The sequence below is a fragment of the Lemur catta genome, chromosome 5 (genome assembly GCF_020740605.2).
Source record: "Lemur catta isolate mLemCat1 chromosome 5, mLemCat1.pri, whole genome shotgun sequence".
Lineage (NCBI taxonomy): Eukaryota > Metazoa > Chordata > Mammalia > Primates > Lemuridae > Lemur > Lemur catta.
Genome location: NC_059132.1, coordinates 36,898,725 through 36,919,888, shown reverse-complemented (window position 1 = coordinate 36,919,888; position 21,164 = coordinate 36,898,725). Strand labels below are relative to the sequence as shown.

General features: G+C 58.9%; 1 protein-coding gene across 3 annotated transcripts in view; it reads right to left on the bottom strand.

Moving 5' to 3' along the window:
* The window catches only part of FBLN2 (fibulin 2), a 78,235-nt gene that overhangs the window by 5,927 nt on the left and 51,144 nt on the right, over positions 1–21,164 (bottom strand). For 2 of the 3 annotated variants that reach the window (XM_045551538.1, XM_045551537.1), the window contains exons 5-15: positions 18,353–18,533; positions 14,595–14,804; positions 13,894–14,007; positions 13,159–13,260; positions 6,800–6,934; positions 5,127–5,264; positions 3,270–3,413; positions 3,017–3,145; positions 2,395–2,520; positions 1,227–1,343; positions 580–708 (exon numbers count right to left, since the gene is read on the bottom strand). In XM_045551538.1, coding sequence (XP_045407494.1) covers positions 580–708; positions 1,227–1,343; positions 2,395–2,520; positions 3,017–3,145; positions 3,270–3,413; positions 5,127–5,264; positions 6,800–6,934; positions 13,159–13,260; positions 13,894–14,007; positions 14,595–14,804; positions 18,353–18,533 — 1,525 coding nt within the window. Of the gene's footprint in view, positions 1–579; positions 709–1,226; positions 1,344–2,394; positions 2,521–3,016; positions 3,146–3,269; positions 3,414–5,126; positions 5,265–6,799; positions 6,935–11,051; positions 11,193–13,158; positions 13,261–13,893; positions 14,008–14,594; positions 14,805–18,352; positions 18,534–21,164 lie in introns of all 3 variants that reach the window. The other variant, XM_045551535.1, reaches the window with a different exon arrangement.

Here is a 21,164-nt window from a genome sequence, read left to right as displayed (position 1 = left end):
CCAGGGACACAGTCCCTGCTATTGCAGATTTTCAGGTGACTGCCCAGCCCTGTCTCCTATGTCCCCAGTGGCAGGAGTCCCTCCCTGTGCAGCCCTTTCTGGCTCTGCACAGCCCTCACTGGGAGAACGCCTTCTGCACCGGGGCTGGGAAATGCCTTCCTGTGCCCACCTCCCCTACTCTGGGAGTCCCACTGTACCCTCTGGGACCACAGAGCTGCCTGCTCCCCCTGACCCGCACAGCACTGAGAGACTTGACACTGACCGGGACCCTTGCGGCTGCTCTGCTCCAGCATCCTGACCGGGCAGGTCTCCTGCCTCCTCAGAACCACCCAACAGTATCCCTGTCCCACTCCATGGTCCGGAGCTGAGCCTAAGCCTGGAAGATTCTAAGCTGGATCAAGCAGCAGCAAGACTGTCACCTTCTTCATCCCAGGCACAGACCTCAGTTAATATGGCCACCGGTGGCACTGGCCATCCTGTGCTTATGCACTTGGCGTTGGAGCTCCGAGCATGTGCAAGCTGCGTGAGGTTTCCTGTGCCTGCTCAGAGCCTGCCCAGGCCTGGCAGAGCATTGCTCACCCTTGCAGGACCTCCCGTTGGCTGTCATGGTGTAGCCCTGCTCAGGGCACGCACACTGGTAGCTCCCTGGCACGTTGAGACAGCGGAAGGTGCAGAGGATGCTGGCGCCCTGCGCGCACTCGTCGATGTCTGTCAGAGAGAGGTTCAGCGTCTGGTAAACCCCATCCACCCGCAGGGCCCAGCCACTGACAGCCTGTCCCTGCCACAGCCACGGAGTTTGGGGGCCCGCTTTACAAACAAGGACAAGAGGGCTCAGAGAGTGGAAGACAGCTGTCCAAGGCCACACAGCAGAACAGGCCTCCCCGCAGCGCCCACTCCCCGCAGCTGCTCCATGACAGCTACTATCAGCTGAGGGCCAAGCAGTGCCAGTCGTGGGCCTGGGCACTCTCACGTAAGACGTTTAACTTAATCCTTCCCTCCCCTGAGGTCAGAACCATTATTTCCATTTGACAGAGAAGGCGCCTGAGGTCAGAGTGGGAGGCGATCTGCCCCAGGTCACACAGCCAAGAAATCACAGGGCTGGGACTTGAACTCAGAGCTGATGCTAAAACCTCTGTGTCCCATGTGTCCCCGGCCCTGGAGGGACTGTCTGGAAGCCTGCCACAAGGGGAAGGGGTGCCTCTCTGGAAGGGGCAGCAGACAGGTACCTGTGCAGGTGTGCCCGTCCTCAGCCAGCTGGTATCCCTGGCGGCAGTAGCACTGGTAGGAGCCATAGATGTTGGCACACTCCTGGCTGCAGCGCTGGGCCTCACACTCATTCACATCTGCAGGGACACCGGCCAGCAGTCATGGCGGGATGCTCCCAGCCCATGAATGAGTGGGACAAAGTCTGCCTCTAGGAGTCTACCCGGATGCCACCCGGCACAGCCAGGCCTGGCCACGCTCCCTTCCAGGCCAGGTAGTGAGAGGGGACGCATGGCCTCCCCAGGGGTCTTGGCAGACTTAGCTCACCCAGAGGAAAATGCCTCTGGACAGGAGGGACGGGGAAAGATGGTGCCAAGTAGGGAGGGCCAAGACCCCTCGGTCCCTGGCTCAGCCTCGCCTTCGCACGGAGCAGCCTGGTGGCCTCAGTCCACACTCGTCGCCATGGGCCTGGCCCATCAACACCACAGCACGACAGCCCCCCTTCAGCCCCGGGTTCGTCCCACACGGGTGAGTACACGGGCCCCTGATGCCAGCCATGGGCCGGGTCCAGTCTACACAAGGGCTTGGTTTAACTCAGTGTGTTCTTTAAAAATTCAAACTCATCCTTGTGTAAAAACCAGCAGATTTTACATAAATCCAGATTTCTGGCTTCTGGAGAGTCAGGAAGGTCAGACCATCTTGGACCTGCATGCTTGGTAGCATCCTTCTGCGGACCCCTCTCTGTGGCCCCTGGGCTCTCTGGGTTGCCTTGAGCTCTCAGGTGTCACTCGCGTCTGTCCCCGGCCTGCAACCCAGGGCACTGTGACCATGACCAGGAGCAGACCCTGCTCCATCAGGGGCCGGGCCAGCCGGCGGGGCAGAGAGCTGGGCTGCCGTCCCTGCCTGTGAGAAGCCCATCTGGGGTACACATGACAGAGACCCAGCCCCTCCATGGCGGGGAGCCAGGCCCCAGACCCTCGGGGGGTAATTCGAGGCAGGAAACAGCAGGACCAGTGCGGGCCAGGAGGGTCTGGACACACGGAGGAGAGAGCGGCTGGCAGGGCGTGGGTGCAGGTGCGGGGTGGAGGGCCAGTGAGGCTCCGGGTTTTCCATGATGGTCTGCCCGTAGTGGGGACCAGGCTATGTGGGGTCGGAGGCCAGGGTCAAGGCCAGAGGTCAGGGCCAGCGTACCTTCACAGTGCTTGCCATCGGCGGCGAGCCGGAAGCCGGAGGCACAGGAGCAGCGGTAGGAGCCGAGCGTGTTCTCACACGTGTGCTGGCACAGGCGGCCCGGGGAGGCCCAGCACTCGTTCACGTCTGCAGGTGGGGGGCAGACGGCAGGCACAGGGTGGGTGTCCCAGAAGTCAGCTCCCCCCACCCCCAGGCACCGCCCAGGGCCACAGATGGGGCTGGGTGGGAGAGGGACTCAGAGGAAGGACGGAGAGGCCGGACAAGGGAGGGGAGAAGCAAAGAGACTGGGTGGCAGGGGGGTGAGAGGCAGAGACAGACGACAAGGGACAGACAGACACCCTAAGAGGCAAGAGAGACGTGACAGAGACCATGATCAAGAGAAGCAGGAAAGACCAAGCAAAGAGGAAGCAGAGGCGAAGGGGACAAGATGGCAAGGACGTAGCGCGAAGCTCGTAGTGGGCAGGAGGCCCTGCAGGAGGGGGCAGCTGGAAGGCTGGCCTGGAGGGCTCGGGCAGGTGGGCGCCGCGTAGGCACTGGATGCAGGGCGTGGGGAGGCAGAGAGGCATGGAGGGCACAGGCCCAGCCCGGTGCTCCTGAGGGGCCCAGCCGCAGCCCCGCTTACCGATGCAGGAACGGCCAAAGGCATCCCGCTGGAAGCCGGCTTTGCAGTCACAGCGGTAGGAGCCGGGAAGGTTGTGGCACACCTGGTTCTCACCGCAGCGGTGCACGCCCGTCTCACACTCGTTCACATCTGCAGGGGTGAGGGGTGAGCGGGGCACCCTGAGGCCTGGGTGCTCCTTCTGCCCGGGCCTCCCATAGGTGAGGAACTCGGGCAGGCCACAGCTGGCCGGCAGGACAGAGACAGCTGGCCTTACCCACACACTTATCTCCGTCCTCACTGGCATGGTAGCCGCGCCCACAGATCAGTGGGTTCCTCTGGCACGTGTAGGAGCCCACCGTGTTGACACAGCTGAAGCCCGGCCGACACGGCTGGGACAGCGACGTGCACTCGTTGATGTCTGCAAAGGCGGGTGTGGGTGGCAGGAAGCCCCGTGCAGCGCCCTCCCCAGGCCCCAGCATCTGAGCTTTGGGCCACACTGGGACGTGGCCAATCCTGGTTCCAGCCCCGTCCTGGTCAGGGGTGTAAGGCCAGACTGTCCCACCCCTGTGTCCCACCCCTGTGTCCCCCCACCCAAGGGGTCCAGCTCCCAGAACCCAAGCAGCTGCCCAGCTGATTCCATGTTCTTGTCACATCCGGCCCTGACGGAGCAGCTAGAGGCAGAGGGGGCACCAAGGCCAGGTTTTAGGATAAGTTACAAGTGCAAAACCTGCTGCCCTGCCTGGGCCTGCAGCCTGCCCCTCACCCTCAGGCCCCCTCACACCCTGCCCCACTGGCCTCCCAGGGCGGGACAGCCAGGCACAGCCCCACCACACAGCCTTTGCACAGGCTGCCCCTAATATCTTCAAGGCTGGCTTGCTTGCTTCTGCAAGTGCCTGCCCCAATGTCACCTGCTCAGGGAGGCCTCCCAGACCAGTGGAGGTAGAGCAGTCTTTCCTTTTTTACCTTGTACTTGTATTAGCATTTATCAAAGCACCTGTGAATAACTGATACTTTCATAAACGTGTTTGCTTATTTAGTCCGTTCCCATCTAAAATGTCTTGTTAAACCACTGCAGCTTCCCAACATCAAGAGCCCCGAATCACTGAGGAGCTGAGTGAAGTGGGGCAGAACCCTCTCCACCTTGCTCTGACCCTGCTGGGAAGGGGGGTCCCAGCACAGACCCCAGGGACTACAAGGTCCTAAGGGGTCCCCTGCATCCTGTGATGCTGGCGGGGTCACAGAGTGAAGAGCTGTTAAAGGGGGTGCCTCGGGGTGGGCTCTAGCTCCCAGACAGGCCGGGGGCACCCCAAAAGTCTTGAGAAAGCTTTTGGACAAAGTCAAAGCTGCCCTCTGCACCGTAGTGCTCTCCCTGTAAAATGGGGACACCTATCCTGCAAGCCTCCACCCTCGTGCTGTCCACCCCAGCAGCTGGCTCCGTGCAGTACCTGCCCTGCGTCATGCACCCAAGGTGGAGTGTCACCTGGGTCACTCCTACTCCAGATGCAGTCTATCCAGGGCCCACTGGTGCCTGCCTCTGGGCAGGATGGGGTCAGCAGCCGCTGGGGAGGTGGGGCCTCCTGGCTTTCTGGCCGGCCCAGCGGCCTTTTTGGCGAGGGCTGGGGAGAACTCGGGATCTCAGACCCACTCCAGGACAACAACTAGGCTGGCATCTGTCAAACTGCAGCTCTCAAGCACAGCACAGAATCATTCTAGAAGGTCTCACTAGCTCTCTGAAAATGGAAATTTTCAGTATCACATGCAAGTCTGTGCTCTAGTTGTCTCCAGATGTGTGTATCTGTACCAAGTCACGATGTAAAACACAGTTCTTACTGTTGCCTGAGTAAAAAAAATTGATACATATTCATCCAGTCCAACCCCACAGATGGGTAAACTGAGGCCACAGGAGAAATAATTCAGCCAAGCTCAGACAGCTCTGGGTAAAGAGTGCAGCCACCATTCTGCAGGGGCCTTCTGGTTGGGCACTTGACACGCCCACTTACAGGCGGGCACACGGAGGCTGGGAGCGACACTGCAGCAAGCCAGCTGCCCCTGTCTGTAAAGCCCTCAGAGGCCCCCACAACGCCTCCTGCAGAGCCCCAGACCAGGGGCACAGGCCTGCAGCCCCACTCACCCACGCAGTTGCCTTCAGGGTCCTGCAGGAAGCCCTCCATGCAGCGCTGCCGAGCTTGGCAGTAAAAGGAGCCCTTGGTGTTCTGGCATGAGAAGCCCACCTGGCAGGTGTGTGTGCCCATCGCACACTCGTCCACGTCTGCCACACAGATGCCAGGTATCAGGGGCTGGCGGGCAGGCAGGCCCCTGCCCCCCATACCCCACAGCCCTGCCCTCAGTCCGCCAAGACCTTGGTGGCCTCAAAGGTCTTCTTCATCCCAGGAAGCGGGTGGAGCCACACTGCTGGCACGGCAGCAATCATGACAAAACCACACTGACTGGGCTTCTCCTTGGTCCCTGTTCTAAGCATTCTGAGACACGCTTATTTACATAATCCTCACAGCCACGCTAGGAAGTGGATGCTGTGACTAGCCCCATCTTACAAATGCGGAAACTGAGGCACAGACATGTTTCCACAGCTAAGGAGTATTGGGCTGGGACCAGAACCCAGGTGATCTGGCTGCCGAGCCCGACCTGTTAGCTGCTGCCCACACTGGCCAGGGGCAGAGATAAATGAGGACGAGTGCTTAAATCCCTCAGGTAAGGCCAGGTGTCATCACCATTAGGGAGGTGGCAGTAGGGGCAGGAAGGCTCCAACCTTTGAGGCCTTTCTGTTTCTGGAACATGCCAAGACCCTTCCTCCCCAGACCCAGTGGGCCCCCACACTTGCTGCTCCCTCTGCCTGGAACACCTTCCCAGAAGGTTCTTGTTAGTCACTTAGGTCTCAACTCTGACCTCACTTCCTCCGGGGGCCTCCTTGGACCCCCCACCCACAGGAGCACCCAACCCACTGCCACTCTGCGTCTGCCCGTTTGCATGTGTGTGCCCCACCCCCCACCACCAGGCCAGAGAAGGGGCCTAATACCCGCTCTGGGTCCCTGGTACTGAGAACCCTGCCGGGCACATAAAAGCAGCTCAGGAAGTATTTGTTGAAAAAGTTGAATAACAATTCTCCCTTTCTTAGGCCAGAATTATCGAGGGAAAGGGACAGAGTGACCCTTCCGTGGCACTCCAACCCAATGCACAAACAGGGAGACTGAGCCACGGGAGGGGAATAACTGGCACCCAGACACCAGCAAGTGACAGCAAAGCTTGGGCAGACCCTGGTGTCCCCCTACCCAGCCACGGAGTACCCCTCTTCTGTCCCAAACACCACCATCTGCGCAGTCTTCCCACCTGCTGTAAACCTCACTGATGAGAGTTTGCTGGAAAGGAGATGGCTCTGGGCTGACCAGGGCCTGGGCAGGGTCAGGCTAGGGCAGGGCAATGCTGGGGCACGGCGTGGCCCTGGGCTGGGTGGGGCCAGGCTGGGGCGGGGCTCTGGGCGTGGCACTGGGCGGGGTGGGGTCAGGCTAGGACGGGGCTCTGGGCGGGGGCCAGGCTAGGGCGGGGCTCTGGGCGTGGCCAGGCTGGGGCGGGGCCCTGGGCGTGGCCCTGGGCACGGTGGAGTCAGGCTAGGGCGGGGCTCTGGGCATAGCCGTGGGCTGGGTGGGGCCAGGCTAGGGTGGGGCTCTGGGCATAGCCCTGGGCGGGGTGGGGCCAGGCTAGGGCGGGACAATGCTGGGGCAAGGGTGTGGCCCTGGGCGGGGTGGGGCCAGGCTAGGGCGGGGTCGGGCCTCCAGGGGCCCCTCTCACCTTCACACTGGCCATCCTTTAGGGCATAGCCCGGCTCACAGGTGAGTGCCTTGTAGCAGTGGAAGGAGCCCAGAGTGTTCACGCAGTGCTCGCCCCGGCTGCACGTATGTAGGTCTGTCACACACTCGTTGATGTCTGCGGGGAGAGAGGCGGTCAGAGCCTGCGGGAGGCTCCAGGGACAGCGGCTGAGTGCAGCCATGGGACCTCCAGCCACCAACAGGGAGGGGGCGCCGCCCTGCCCGCAAGGCGCTCACCATCCAGAGATGGGGCTGATGTCCCCTTATCCACATCCCTTCATTCAACAAAGATTTATGGAGCACCCGCTATGCAGCAAGCACTGTTCTTGGGACTGGGATACCTCAGCGAACAAGACAGACAGGAATCCCTGCTCCTGCGGAGCTGACCCGCAGAGGAGGAGGCATGACAGACAGATACATAAACAAACGCAAGTGGCCATCACGGCTGCTGTGGATGAGACTGCGCAGGAGGAAGGAGAATGGCCCAGGGGCAGTGGCATGTGTCCAATTTTAAAGTAGATTCTCAGAGGACATTTGAGCAAGGCTGAAGAGGTGACAGAACGAGCCACACAGATAGTCCAGGCCTTGGGGACAGGGATGCGAGGGCCCTGAGAAGGAAGCCTGCCAGGGGAGGCAAGTGTGGCTCCAGGGGAGAGAAAGGAGAAGAGAGTGAGCGGGAAGGGCAGTGGGAGCCAAAAAGGGTTCTAAGCAAAGGAGGCACTGGTCTGACTTACTTTGAGCAGGGTGCCCTGGCGGGGGTGGGGAATACACTCTGGGGTGAGGATCCGGGCAGGAAATTTGGGGATGCAGACCACCATCCGCGGAGGTGGGGAGAAGCGGTCGTATTCTGGAAGTATTGTGCAGGCAGAACTCGCAGATCCACTGATGGCTGAGATGAAGGTGAGAGAGAAAGAGGAGCCGGAGCTTTCGGCCGAGCAGCTGGACAGGAGGCAGAGCCAGCAGCTGGGACAGGGCAGCGTGAAGGAGCAGGTCTGCGGGGAAGGCAGGGAGCTCTCCTGGCCACGTACGTTGTCAAGAGGAGACACACCTCTGAGTTCACACAGGGGCCGAGAGCAGTGGTCAAGGTGGCTGAGGACTCCTGGGGGAGAGGGCACAGGAGACCCACTCCTGGGAAAATCCAGGGACAGGCAGCTGGGGAAGACAGGAGCCAGCAAAGGAGAGAAGGAAAGAGCAGCAGGGATGCCGGAGGAGAACCACGGATGTCACCAACTCCAAACCTGCCCAGGGCCAGGGCTGAGAAAGTGTGGAAGAATGAGCCAGTTCCCGCCCCTGGTGCTCCCTCTGGCAGGGGAGGTTCATCCTTCCCCTGCTCAGCCACTCACTGCACAAATGTCAACCCCCACGTACACTGTGCCAGCCTCCTGTGGCCAAGTGGTTGTGCCAGCCCCAGTCCTGGCCCTCAAGGGCAGGACAGGCAGGTGGGAGGCGATGCTCAGGGCAGAGAACTATCCACTCTGGTCCTGGACCATCAGATTTGCTTCTCAAGACCGGTAACATTTGAGCTGAACCTCCCAGGACAACTAGGGGTCCGTTGGAGAGGTGGGGGCAAGGCCATAGGGAAGGAAGCAAATGGCCAGGCAGACCTGGGTTTGGGCAGGGCTGGGGAGGAAGGAAGGGGAGAGTGCCGGGCCAGCGGCTCCCAAGGAAGGCTTGGCTGAGCAAGACAAAGATTTGGCATTTCCAGGCTGGATTAACAGAGGGAGACCGTTCCCAGGAGTCAGCAACGCCATGGCCCAGGGAGCCTCCCACATCCTGGAGGAGCGGTGGGAACGAGTGCAGCAGCCAGCACTGACTGGGGCTCACTAGGGTCGGGCAGTGTTTAGGACCCCATCCTGCTGTGCAGGGAAGGACAGCCCCATTTCACAGGTGAGGAAACAGGCATCCCAGAGTGATGTGACTGAACCAAAGTCAAGCAGGTGCCCTCCCCACCGTCCAAGCACCGCTACAGCCTGCTGCCAGGCGGGCCCCAGTCGGGGGCGCTTCCCTCCCATCTTCCTGCAGCCGGCCCACCTGGGGCCCTCTTCTCTGCACCCAAGCTAGTCCTCAAAGTGCAGGGCACAAAAGGCAAACGGCAGGGCACAGGGCAGTCCCCGGCAGAGGTCAGTACCTCCAGTGACAGGGAGCTCACCACCTCTGCAGGCTGCCTCCGTGTAACACACCTGTGGAATCAAAATACCAACATCGAAAGACGAGCAAGTTCTTTACGTGGACTAACGCATTAAATCTCCACAATGACCCTTTGAGGCGGGTGCTATCATCTCATTTGCAGACGAGGAAGCTGAAGCTCAGGGAGTTCAGCTGACTCGTTTAAGGTCTTATAACAAGACAGCGAAGAGCTAGGAGTCCATCCTAGCACAGGCCTCACCTGCCGGGCCACCTGCCTGGGTCAATAAACACACAAGAGCAGACAAACACACCAGATGTTTGCAAGGGCTAAAGGATGATGAAATGAACCGTAAGCAGGCGGAGCGGGAGGCTGAAGAGGCCTCGATGAGTGTGTGTGGGTGAGTAAGGGGGGTAGACGCAGGACTCCTTACGTGAGCACATAAACTTTGCTGAACGGAATGTGCCCTTGCTCTTTCGTCCCTACAACCCGCTTTCCAGCTGCCTGAGGACCCCTTTCAGCACGAGGTTTTCACTCCAGGCACCCGGGGAGCCTGCACACTCAGGCACAGTGAGAGGGAAGGGTGTTCTGGGAGGGGTCTCGCAGGCCTGGCGGATCCGCCTTCTCAGACACACACACACACACACACACACACACACACACACACACACACACACACACACACCCGCCCTGGCGGATCCGCCTTCTCAGACACACACACACACACACACACACACACACACACACACACCCGCCCTGGTCGGGAAAAGCTGCCCAGCCCCTGGCAAGCAGGCTCAGAGGCTCATGCTGTGCCCACGGCTGCAGGCCCGGGGCAAACATGTCCGCAGTGGCCACTCAGCCCAGCACCACAGGCCCATCTGCCCAGCAGCAGAGGGTGAGAAAGGGGACATGTCCAGGCCAGACATGGTCCCCAAGCACAGAGAAGACAGACGGGGCCCTGGTCACGTGCCCTGAATGCACTCTGTACTGTCCCTACCTCCACGCCTTTGTTCGAGCTGGCCTTCCACCCAGTGTGCCCTTCCTGACTTCCCAGCCCTGTCTGTCCTTGGAGATCAGTGCAATGCCACCTTCTCCAGAAAGTGTATCCAAATGCCGCCAGCTGGAATGTCCTCTCTCTCTGCCTGTGTCTCTGTCGCACCATTTACCACAGTCTGCGGCAAGTCCCTGCTACTCTGAGTCTCTCTCCACCGGGGACCTCAAGAGGAAGGAGGCCAGGACTCCTGTCTCCTCCGTGAGAACATCAGATGCTCCAGACACGTGACCGCACCTAGTCCACCCTCCTGGTGCCTGCAGAGCACTCCCGGAGCCCTGGCCCCTAGCCCACACGGGCACTGAGAGACAGGAGGGCAGGATATGACCATGCACTGGCCCAGGCCACGTGCAGGCTGGGGCGCTGGGTACAAGCCTTCGCCTCGTCCTCCAGCCCTGCAGTTACAGGGGCAGAAACAGGCTCAGCGAGGAGAGCCCCACAGCGCAGGGTCACACAACAAATGAATGCCAAGTGCGTGGCAAGGCGTGTCCGTTTGTCTCTGGAGGTGACTCTGGATGCATCTAAAGACAATCTAAGCAGCTGAGCTGACATGCGCAGTGTGCCCCTGGCTCTGTGTGCACTGTTCACACACCCCCTAACCCTCAAAGGAGGATCAACAGCCTCCTTGTTACAGACGAGGAAACCATGGCTAGGAGAAGACAGTCGCTCGCCTGAGGCTACAGGGCTCCCGGGGGGTCCTGCTTGGAGTCCAGGCCTCCTGCCTCCAGACCCCACACACATCACCCTGCTGCCAGCACGTCTGACCTCCTCGTTTCCCTACGGCCCAGGAGGGGTCAGTGACCCACCAGGGCACACGTTCTGAGCTTCCTGACTCACAAGCACGTCCCCAGGGAAAGCAGCTTCCCAGTGGAGGCGGCAGACAAGTGGGACAGGACACGAGGACAGGAGGGCATGACAAGGAGCACGGGGGTGCCAGCTGTGCTGAGCGCTCACATGCAAAGGGCAGGCCCTTTAGCATGTGGCTGCAGTGTGGCAGGCTTGGCGTGGAGCAGAGCAGAGAGCCGTGACGGTGGGCAGCAGGCGGGGGCTCTGGCTTACCCACGCACTTCCTGTGCGCGTTGAGGATAAAGCCCTCGGCACAGAGCACTGTGTGGTTGACACAGTAGAAGGATCCCAGGGTGTTCACACAGAACTGTCGCCGGCTACAATCGTGAGCACCCATTAGGCACTCATCTCGGTCTAGTGGCAGCCGAGGAAGGAAAAACAGAAGGGCCATTAGAGGGACGTGGCCTGCCACAGAGCACCCAGTGAGGGGGACGCTGAGACCCCGAGAGAGGCAGGGCCTGCCCGGGGCCTCCCAGCCGGTCTGTGGGACAGCGGGACCTTGGGCCCAAGTTTCAGTGTGCAGAGCCGGGCCCCACTGCCCCAGCAGGACAGGTGGTGAGGTGAGGCTCAGAGAGGGTGCACAGCCTGCTCACAGTCACACAGCAGGGTGGGGCTGGAGGCCGTCCTCTCCGCACACTGTACGTGCCCCACATCCACAGGCAGCCAGGGGAAGCACCCCACTGGAGGGGGTACAAACTCAGGTGTTTAGGGGGCCAGGCCAGGCACGTAAACCGGAAAAGGGCCAAGGGGGGTTCTAAGGGCACTGCGGGGCCTGTGCTCTGTCCAAAGGGGGATAGTGGCGTGGGCCCCCCATAGGCAGTTTTACAAGTTTTAAGAGAAACTCAAAATCTGGAAATGTTTTTAAAATTCCTTAGCTTGTCATGGTTGGTAACTCATTCGATTACTTCATACACAGCGGGGGCCCAGCAAGACTCCTCCGCAGAGCAGGCTGCCCCTCCGAACGCCGTGTGCAGCCTTTGGCCTGGACCCCACGGCGGTCACTGCTGGGGGCCCTGCGGGGAGGACGGGAGGCCCAGAGAGGCAGAGGTCTGGGCTGGAAAGCGTCCTGATCCAGGAAAGGTGCGCGCCTCTGTCTTCAGGGCCCAGGAGACGGGGCGGAGGGAAAACAGAGGACGCAAGCCCGGAGACCAGCCCGCCACTGAGAGCGCGGCCGGCGGTTCCCGCGCTGCGCTGAGGGCAAGTCTGCTGAGCCCTCTGGGCCGCAGGACGGGCTCCGCCCACATCAACTCGGCCTCAGGTGGAGCTGGACATGGACTTCAGCTTCTGGGAGGGATGTGGGCATTCTCCCAGACAAACTTAACTCTGCTACCCCCAGACAGCCACCCGCTCTCACTTCTTGAACTTGACCTTTAACTGAGGCGTTTGCTAGACTCCTTGAATGCTGTCTGTACTGCCTCCAGGTACAAGGGGGCGGGAGTCTAGAGACCTCTCAGGTTTGCTCTTCCGACGTAGTCATGCCCTGTGGGAGCCGACCCCATGGGTGTGGGATCGATGCCCCCATTCTGCAGCAGGGAAGTCCCACCCACAGGGTCCGCTGCGGTACGACCCGGGCGGAGGCAGGGCCGCGGGCACGAGGGACGAGCTCCGCGTGGACGGCGGAGGCGGCTCATCATCACCGGTGTCTACTCCCCCTGCCTGGCTTTCATGACAAACCCAGCCAAGGTGCCTACGTTCCAGCCTCCCTCCCGCTGCCCACTGCGGACACTCCTGGGTGCTGCCCTTAAATCAATCAGGCACCACTTCCCTCTTTGCTTCTCTCCACTTAGGGCTGGAATGTGGACCAGCAGCCATAAGCCAGCTTCAGCCACACCGACCACGACACTCACCCCAAGGGCAGGGTGAGTCGAGGTGGTCCGCGGACCAGTAGCATCCCCACCACCGGGGACCTCGTCAGATATATGACGTCTCAGGCCCCACCCCAGACCCACTGGATCAGGATCTCTGGGGATTCAGTGGAACTCCCTGCCGTAACCAGGTCTCCAGGTGGACTTGGATGCACGCTCGAGTTTGAGAACTGCTGCTCCAGGACATGGCAGAGCAACCAGACAGAAGGAGCCTGGGCCCCTGGACCTTCCGCAGCTGCACCGTGGGCCCGCCCTGGAGCGCACATGCACACGGCACGGCGACCTGGGAGGGAGCAACTGTCTCAGCTGCTCTGTGGGGGCTCTTCCTCACAGCAGCCGAATCTGCTACCTCAGGAACTCAGCAAGTGCCAGGTCTTAGCCAGCACCCCGCCGGGGGGGCCCTCATCACAGGCCAACTCCGGTTGGCACAGGCAGGACAGCCCCCGAGTACTCACCTTCACAGGACACACCGTCCGCCATGATGGCGTAGCCAGGAAAGCAGGAGCACGCGGCCAAGCCCCCAATGACGCTGCACACCTGCTTGCAGGGCCCGTTGTCTGGAGGAAACCACACAGAAGTCAGGGACCCCAGGCCGTGGCCTCAGCCCGCACTGGCTCGTGTCCCCAGCTCTGACCTACGGGTCAGACGCCCGGAGGCGAGGAAGCCCCCTCCTGCGCCTTCCACAGCTTCAGCCAGCACAGCCGCTCCGAGACCAGCTGGTGGCGGGACGATGTTCTGGGTCTGCTTCCGCCACCACTCAGAACCAAACTCGTCCCTCAAGTGACAGTAACAACAGTGGGAATGGGATGGAGGAGGAGGAAGAGAAAGAAGGCAGGGAGGAAGGAAAAGAGAAAGACAATGGGACGAGGGGAGAAGGATGAGGAAAAGAACTTTCCAGGCATTGCTGAACGAAGCCTCCATGACTGCTCAGCAAACAAGGATTTTATTATCGCGATTTGACAGGAACAGAGGCAAAAAGCAGTTAACTGGCTTGCCTGAGAACACACATAGGCCCCGTCCCGCTTCCTCAGCTGCATCCTCAGCTCCTCACTCAACCTCAGGCAGGCGAGCCCCCCAACCCCCAAAGCAGACGCACTCCCTTCGGCAGGGGCCATCCTGCCCCCTCGCTGTGCTGCAGAGCTGAGCCCCTGCCTGGGGCCCTGTCCAGGGACACCATCCCCTCTGCTTACCTTTGCAGGTGTTGGGCTGCGGCAGTGGCAGCGGGATGGTGTTGGGGGCCACTTGGGCAAATTCTGACCTCAGTGCAGGCTCCCGTGTGGCCTCCGGCTGTGAGGGGTCACGGTCTGTCATGGGCAGAGCAGACAGGAGGGGGAGGCCTCATAGCTTCAGCCAGGCCTCAGGCACTAACAGGCACCAGCCCTTCCCACACCATTCCATCCCCCACCTCATTTAACAGGAGAGGAAACTGAGGCTCTCGTGCAGATACACCTCGGGCAAGATCAACCTCCGCTACTCAGGGCAGAGGGGGTGGAGGGAAGGAGGCAGGAGGAAAGGGGAAGGAGGAAAAGAATGTCTAGACTGAAAGCAAATCAATCTCCTGGACAGCTGGCTGGGCAAAAGCCCTTCTGGACCACCACTGACCCAGCACTGGAGACACAGCCAGGGTTTGGCAACAGCCTCTGTGGCCTGAGCCCACCCGAGCTCAAATCTATGGCAGGGCACTGGGGCCCAGTCCCTGCAGATGTAGCTACAGGAGGGAAGCCTGTCTGCCCAGCTTCACAAATCCCCAAAACCAGCGGCCTCTGGCTCCTGTAGGTTTCAATGGGTGGTGTGGCAGGAGGTGACAGACCCCACGGTACACACCCCAGGAATGCCATGCTGCACGGGCAAGATCAGCCTTGCCCAGAGCCCCTGCCATCAGGGCCCTTACCTGGGCGGCAGGTGCGGCCATCATCCTGCAGCGAGAAGCCAGGGAAGCAGGCACAACGGTAAGAGCCCACGGTGTTGATGCAGAGGTGCTGGCACAGCTCCCCCGGGAGGAGCAGGCACTCATCCTGGTCATCGCCTGGCAGGCTGTTGGGCAGCTCAGCCTCCGTACCCAGCGAAAGGGCTTCTCGGGCTGCCACCTCTGCCTCTGAAACTATGGCAGGGGTTAGCACTCAACACGGCCGATGGGGCCCAAGTGTGTGGCTGAGACCACAGGCTTTGGGAAACCAGTACAGGTCCTCATGAGGACTCCTGTGCACCCAGGAGAGAGAAAAGATAGCTGGATGGCTGGATGGCTGGACAGATGGACGGATAATTGGACAGACAGGTGGATGGATGGACAGACAGGTGGATGGATGGGTGGATGGATGGATGGATGGACAGATGGATGGGTGGATGGATGGACGGATGGGTGGACGGATGGGTGGACAGATGGTAGGCGGATCAGAGGGTGAGAGGATGGATAGACAAACAGATGAATGAACAGACTGACAAGTGGCTAGATAGATGGGCAGATGAATGGATGGATGGATGGGTGAATGAATGAATAGTCTTCCAGCAGTAAGACTGAACCCACCAGAGCTGGGTCCAAGTCTTCCTCACTGAGTCCCCTGCAACAGGACAGGGACAGGCCCACAAGCAAGCTCTTGCTAAAGTGTGAAACTGGATTCAGACCCCTGACCTCAGTGACATCAGAGAGGACCTTCCCTAGCAACAGGCCCCAAACCTGGGTTCCATCTGATCATATCTGAATGCCAACCTGGGTCCCTGGCTGGGTGGCCTTGGACAGAACTAGGTCTCTCTGTGCCTCCAGATTCTGGGATAAACTCGCCTCCCAGGGCTGCAGCAGGGAGCAGGTGAGAGTGGGAGAGAAGGCTCCTGAGGCTGAGCTGCCTTGGGAAGCTCTCTGTACAGCAGGGTTGGAAAAGCACACAACCAGGGTTTCACGGGGAGGCCACAGCCCCCCAAGCTCCGTGCCAGCCCAGGGCCTCCGCCCTTCCCACCAAACCCAGGCAGCTGAGCCCCCCGAGAGAGCAGCTGCATGAAGTCACGTCTGAGGAACGTGTTTCATATGGAGGGTGTTTACACTAAGCTGCAGCACAATCAGCCCTGGCTGGCGCCTGCAGGCAGGGCAGTGATGGCCAGCAGTCTGGCCCGACAAAGACACAGCACTGCCGGTAGGCAGCGGACGGAGTTGGGCCCAGGGCCACGCTAAGCACACTGCAGGCCGGGCAGCAACTCCAGGGCTCAGGCTCCACTCACCCACCTCAGTGCATTCCTCATAGGAGCGGGGACATGTATCTCAGGCTCTGGACCCTGCCAGTCCTCCTACCCTTTGACCCCTGAACCCAGACTTCCTCCTAAATCCTACCTTGAACCAGACTCTTCTGGGTACTAACCTGGCCTTCACACTAGTACTCAGCCAGCCCCCTTAGGCCAACCTCAGCAAGTGGCACTTCCTTGGGCTGGACTTGGCCACTGTACCACACTGGGGTGGTGAGGCTGGTCGGCCCATCTGTCTTGGTTAATCTGCCCTGGCCTGGTCCAACTTCCACACACGCACCCCTGCCCCGCCCTGAGGTGACATCCAAGTACCTGTTCCCCCATCTGCACCCCACAGGGTGAGAGCTCCTCCCCTACGGGTTCCTCGGCCCATAGCCTGTGAACAGGTAAGATTCCTGCCATCTTGCATTAAAGTGACAGAGACCTGGGTTGACTCGAGCCAAGGCTGACTAGGTCTGGGTCAAACTCAGGGCAGCAGGAAGCCCAGGGCAGAAATGGGAGGCATCAGAGTACAGGTGTCCAGTCCTGGCTGTGCCGAAGAGCTGCTGGGTGCCTGGGGTAAGGTCCTGCCCTCTCTGGGCTTCGGCTCCCTCCTCCGACCTGCCAAACATGGCTGAGTGCTCTGCCAGGCACTGCCGAAAGCTCTTGGCAAGCATCACACCACTCATCCTCACACTGAACGTGGTGAGGAGTACGACCTCCTTTGACAGATGCAACAATGATGGCTCAGAGAAGGGCTGTGATGTCCCCCAGGTAAGTGGAGGAGCTGGGCTTCCAACCAGGTCTGCCTCACTCCAGAGGCCATGAGTTTAACCTTAATTCTAGGACCACCTCTGGCTTTAACTCCCATTCCACGAAGGGCCCAGGACAGACCCACAGGGGCCCAGATGGTCCACAGGAACAGAGAGAAAAACTGGGCTGGTGGTTCTGGAACCCTCCTGAGCATCTTGCCCCAGCCAGTCAAGGCGGAACATGTGGACACCCACAAAGGGAGCCTGCCAGGGCATTCACTGCACGAGCCCAGGGCTGCCGAGGCCCTTACTGGCTCACTGGGATGCGCTTGTCGGGCTCCTGCAGGCTCACTGGGCACAGAGAAGGCTGATGCCACAGGCCCAGAAGATAGCCCTGGCCAAGGGGATAGGCACTAGACATGGCAGCTGGAACAGTGGCCACAGTACAGGAAGGGAAGAAGAGGGAGACACCAGGGACACTAAGGGCTGGAAGCTCCAGAATGTGGCCCAAGCTGACTCAGGCTCCGGGTTCCGCACTGACACCAAAGGCTCAGTGGGGCTCCAGTTCCCACACACACTGCCTATGGCTGCTCAGGGACAGGCTCTGGGCAGTGGCACAGAGAGGCCACAGCCTGGTCAGCCCTGGAAGGGCTCAGGGTCTGGCGGGGAAGGGGTAGCCACCACACAAACCCATCATTCACTAAACTATTCAGTCATCTGTTAGTGACTCTTCTGGGCCAGGCACTAGGAAGACAGAGATGAAAAGACAGTTCTGCCTGAGGGGGATCTTCAGGCAATTAGAGGAAATGCTTATTAATACGATCTCTGCACATGGTTAGACTGCACCCTGGGGAAACAAGAATGGCACAGGTGAGAGGGATGGAGGATGGATGGACAAAAGGAAGGGTGAGTGAGTGAGTGGATGAGTGAAAAGCTTGCTAGCTGGGCTTGTGATGGAAAGACGAAGGATGGATGGATGGATGAGTGAATAGGTGGATGAGAGGGTAGGTGGGTAGGTGGGTGGATGGATGGATGAATGGATAAATGGATGGACAGGTGAGTGAATGGGTGGATCAGTGGGTAGGTAGGTGGATGGATGGATGGATGGATGGATGGATGGATGGATGGATAGAAGAATGGAAGGATGGATAGAAGAATGGAAGGATGGATGGATGGATAGATAAATGGATAAACAGATGAATGGAAGGATGGATGGATAAATGGATAAATGGATAAACAGATGAGTGGATGGATGGATGAGTGAATGGGTAGATGAGTGGGTAGGTAGGTGGATAGATGGAAGGATAGATGGATGGATGGATGGACAGATAGATGATGGGATAGGGGATGAATGAATGCATAGCTAGATGAATGGATGGAAAGAGAAAAGAGGACTGAGAGTAGACAGTGGGTGAACTGGATGGATGGATGGATAAAAAGCAGATGGGGAAGAAGATGCCTGGATGTGTGGGTGGACAGTGGAGGGCTGATGGGCAGCAGTTGGTGGTCACGTGGGTGGAGTGGATGGTACATAGGAAACTGAATGAGATCACCATCTTGGAAATAATGGGGCAGAGACCACAGAACACTGTCCCTCAAGCCACAGATGACGATAGGGTCCTCACAGAAGGCCAGAGGTCACCTAGCCTTGGCGCCATATGCCCAGCCAGGGAGGGGCAGCACCCACCTCTCCGTGGTGCAGCTGCGGGCTCCGGAGGCCGGCGGACCTCAGGCACAATGAGGGGCTCCTCGCCCTCACAGCAGGAGAGCATGACATGGTTGCAGGGGTAGCCCAGGTTGGGGTTGGACTCGCACAACTGGCCCTCGGCCCGCACACGGAGGCCCAGGCCACAGCAGTCACAGCATTGCTGGAAAGAGAGACACAGCCATCACCGCCCACCCTGTGGCCCCTCAGAGCCTGTGCGACTCAGGCATGGTCCCCAGGGCACAGGGCCAGGCTCAGGGAAGGGGCTGATAAGTGGGGATAAGTTAACCATTATCTTGTCCCTTTTGCCAGCGTCTGTGCTCTCCTGGGGCAGAGGGATTGTCTGCCTCCATTTCCCAGGTCTGGCACAGGGTAGGGTCAACATAAGTTTTTTGAAATAAATAATAAATAAATGGCCTTCTGGGGAAGAAACTATAAATTAACCCCCAGCCACACCCATTTCCCCCTCATCTTTACTGCAGACCCCAATTCTATTCAGGTTGGCTAAAAGACAGCATTTCCCAGGGGCCCTTGCATTAGAGATAGATCCACTGGGTGGAGCTCTCAGGAGAGCTTTTAACTGGAGCTGACGCTTCTTGGAAGTACATCCTTTCTGCTCTCCCCCTTCCTCTTTGGAGTACGTAGGTAATGACTGGAGCTTTGGCAGCCATCTTGGGGCATGAACAGACCCTGAAGACAGAAGCTACAAGCTAAAGATGATTAAACAGAAAAATAGAAGCCTGGGTCTTGGAAGATGTAAATCTATCCATCCCAGACTGCATATCTGCAAAAATAAATTTTGTGTAATTATTTTAAAATACAGTGGTAGACTGGTTGCAATAATAGCCCCAATTATTCACTCTTCTCTGTGTTCACTACCTTTGCAACCATATTGCGGTTGATACTGACCGACTTGATATTGCAGCTGCCCCTATTAAGACAGCGAGTGCATTTCCAGCCTCTTAGCTGTGCCTCGTGACTTGTTTTGGCCAATAGAATGAGATAGACACAATAGCATGCCAGTTTTTAGCCTAGGCCTTAAAAGGCCCTGAATGCTTCCATTTCCTTTCTTGGAGCCCTGCACAGCAACTAACTGAACAAGCCCATGCTCACTGCTAGGGCTGAGAGACTGCAGGGAGCAGACACGAGTCATCCCAGACGATGCTATCCTAGATGGTCCAGCCCCAGTGGAGCCATCGGCTGACAGCGGCCACGTAAGCCCAGCCAGGGTCAGGTGAGCTTGGCCCACGTGAGAAGTGCTCACTCAGCTGACCACAGATTCATGCACTAAGCCAGAAATAAGCCACCAAGTTTCGGATGCGGTTACTGAGCAACAGCTGACTCTCTAGGCTTGCATCTCTTGATGCTCAACACTTCCACTTGTTGAAGGCCCACTTTAAAAATACTTAGTTTGTATGATCTCTGACCCTCACAGCCACCCATAAGACATGGACTATTATCCCTCCTTACAGATGGAGAAGCTGAGGCTCAGAAAAAAGACCTGGCCAGGGTCAAACAGAAAGACAGAAAGGAGACTCTAAACTGGCCTGTCAACAAGGTCCACTCACCAAAACCAGTTGTTTTTAGGAAAAATTGACCTCAACATGACAAAAATTGAGGTCAAAATTCTCTCCCAAATGCTGCCACCACGCAGAGGTCTCTGTCACCATGACCTAGGCTTGACAGGTGGGCTTCCTCAGCTCCTTCCCTCCCCTCCACAGTCGGGATGAGCCCCTTCTGCGACGACTGCTGAGACTGTGCTGCCCTCATTTGCCCACACCCTGCACAGCCGCACGCTCTCGACCCCAGACTGCCCGCCCCTCCTCCTCATGCTCAGTGCGGCACTGGACCTCCCAGAAAGAAGACCACCCTTCCCAGTCTGCCTTGCAGCCAGGCGTGGCCGCCACACTCAGCTCTAGCCAGTGAGGCCTAAGCAGAAGCACAGTCGTCCCTGAAGAAGGGCCAAGTTCATAGTGGCATCATTCACAAAAGCCAGTGAAAGGAATCCAGCACCCACAACGGATGAATGGATAAATAAACGGGGTCTATCCACACAATGGAACGTTATTCAGCCTTAAAAAGAAAGGAAATTCTGACACATGCTACAACATGGAAGAACCTTGAGGACATTTTGCCAGGCACAAAAGGGCAAATACTGTACAGATCCATTTAAATGAGGTCCCTAAAGAAGTCACACTCATGAAGACAGAAAGTAGGACAGCACTCAGCAGGGCCAGGGGCAGGAGGGAGTGATGGGGACAGAGTCCAGTCTGGGAAGATGAGTAAGCCCCAAGGCGGGCGGTGGAGACAGCTGTGCAACAGTGTGAATGCACTAGTGCCCCAGAACGACACACCTGAAAATGGTTAAGACCATCAGTTCTATGTCCTGTGTATTTTGCCAGGATCAAAAATAATTTACAAGAAAGGAAGCTCTTCTGTGCCCTCCTCCTGCCCCTGCCTGGGACTCGAGTGGCCGTCTCGGACCACAAGGCAGCAGGTCAAGTGGGCAGAGCCACAGACAGCTGCCATGTGCACAACCAAGGGGCCGCTCCTGCCTCTACCTCGGGCTTGCCCACCTCCAGCGCATGAGAGAAAACCAAAGTTCTAGGGTATTCTCCGTGACTTGTAGCCAAACTTGTAGCCCAGAGGCCCGCGTGAGCTCTAGCACACCATCTGGTCTTCCGTAAGTCCCTCTCAGCCCCGTGGACCCTCCACTTGGAGACCAGAGTTCTCAGAGTAACACTTACGGTCCTCCATGCTCCAGCCAAGGACTGCGAGTGGCCTGTGCCCACTG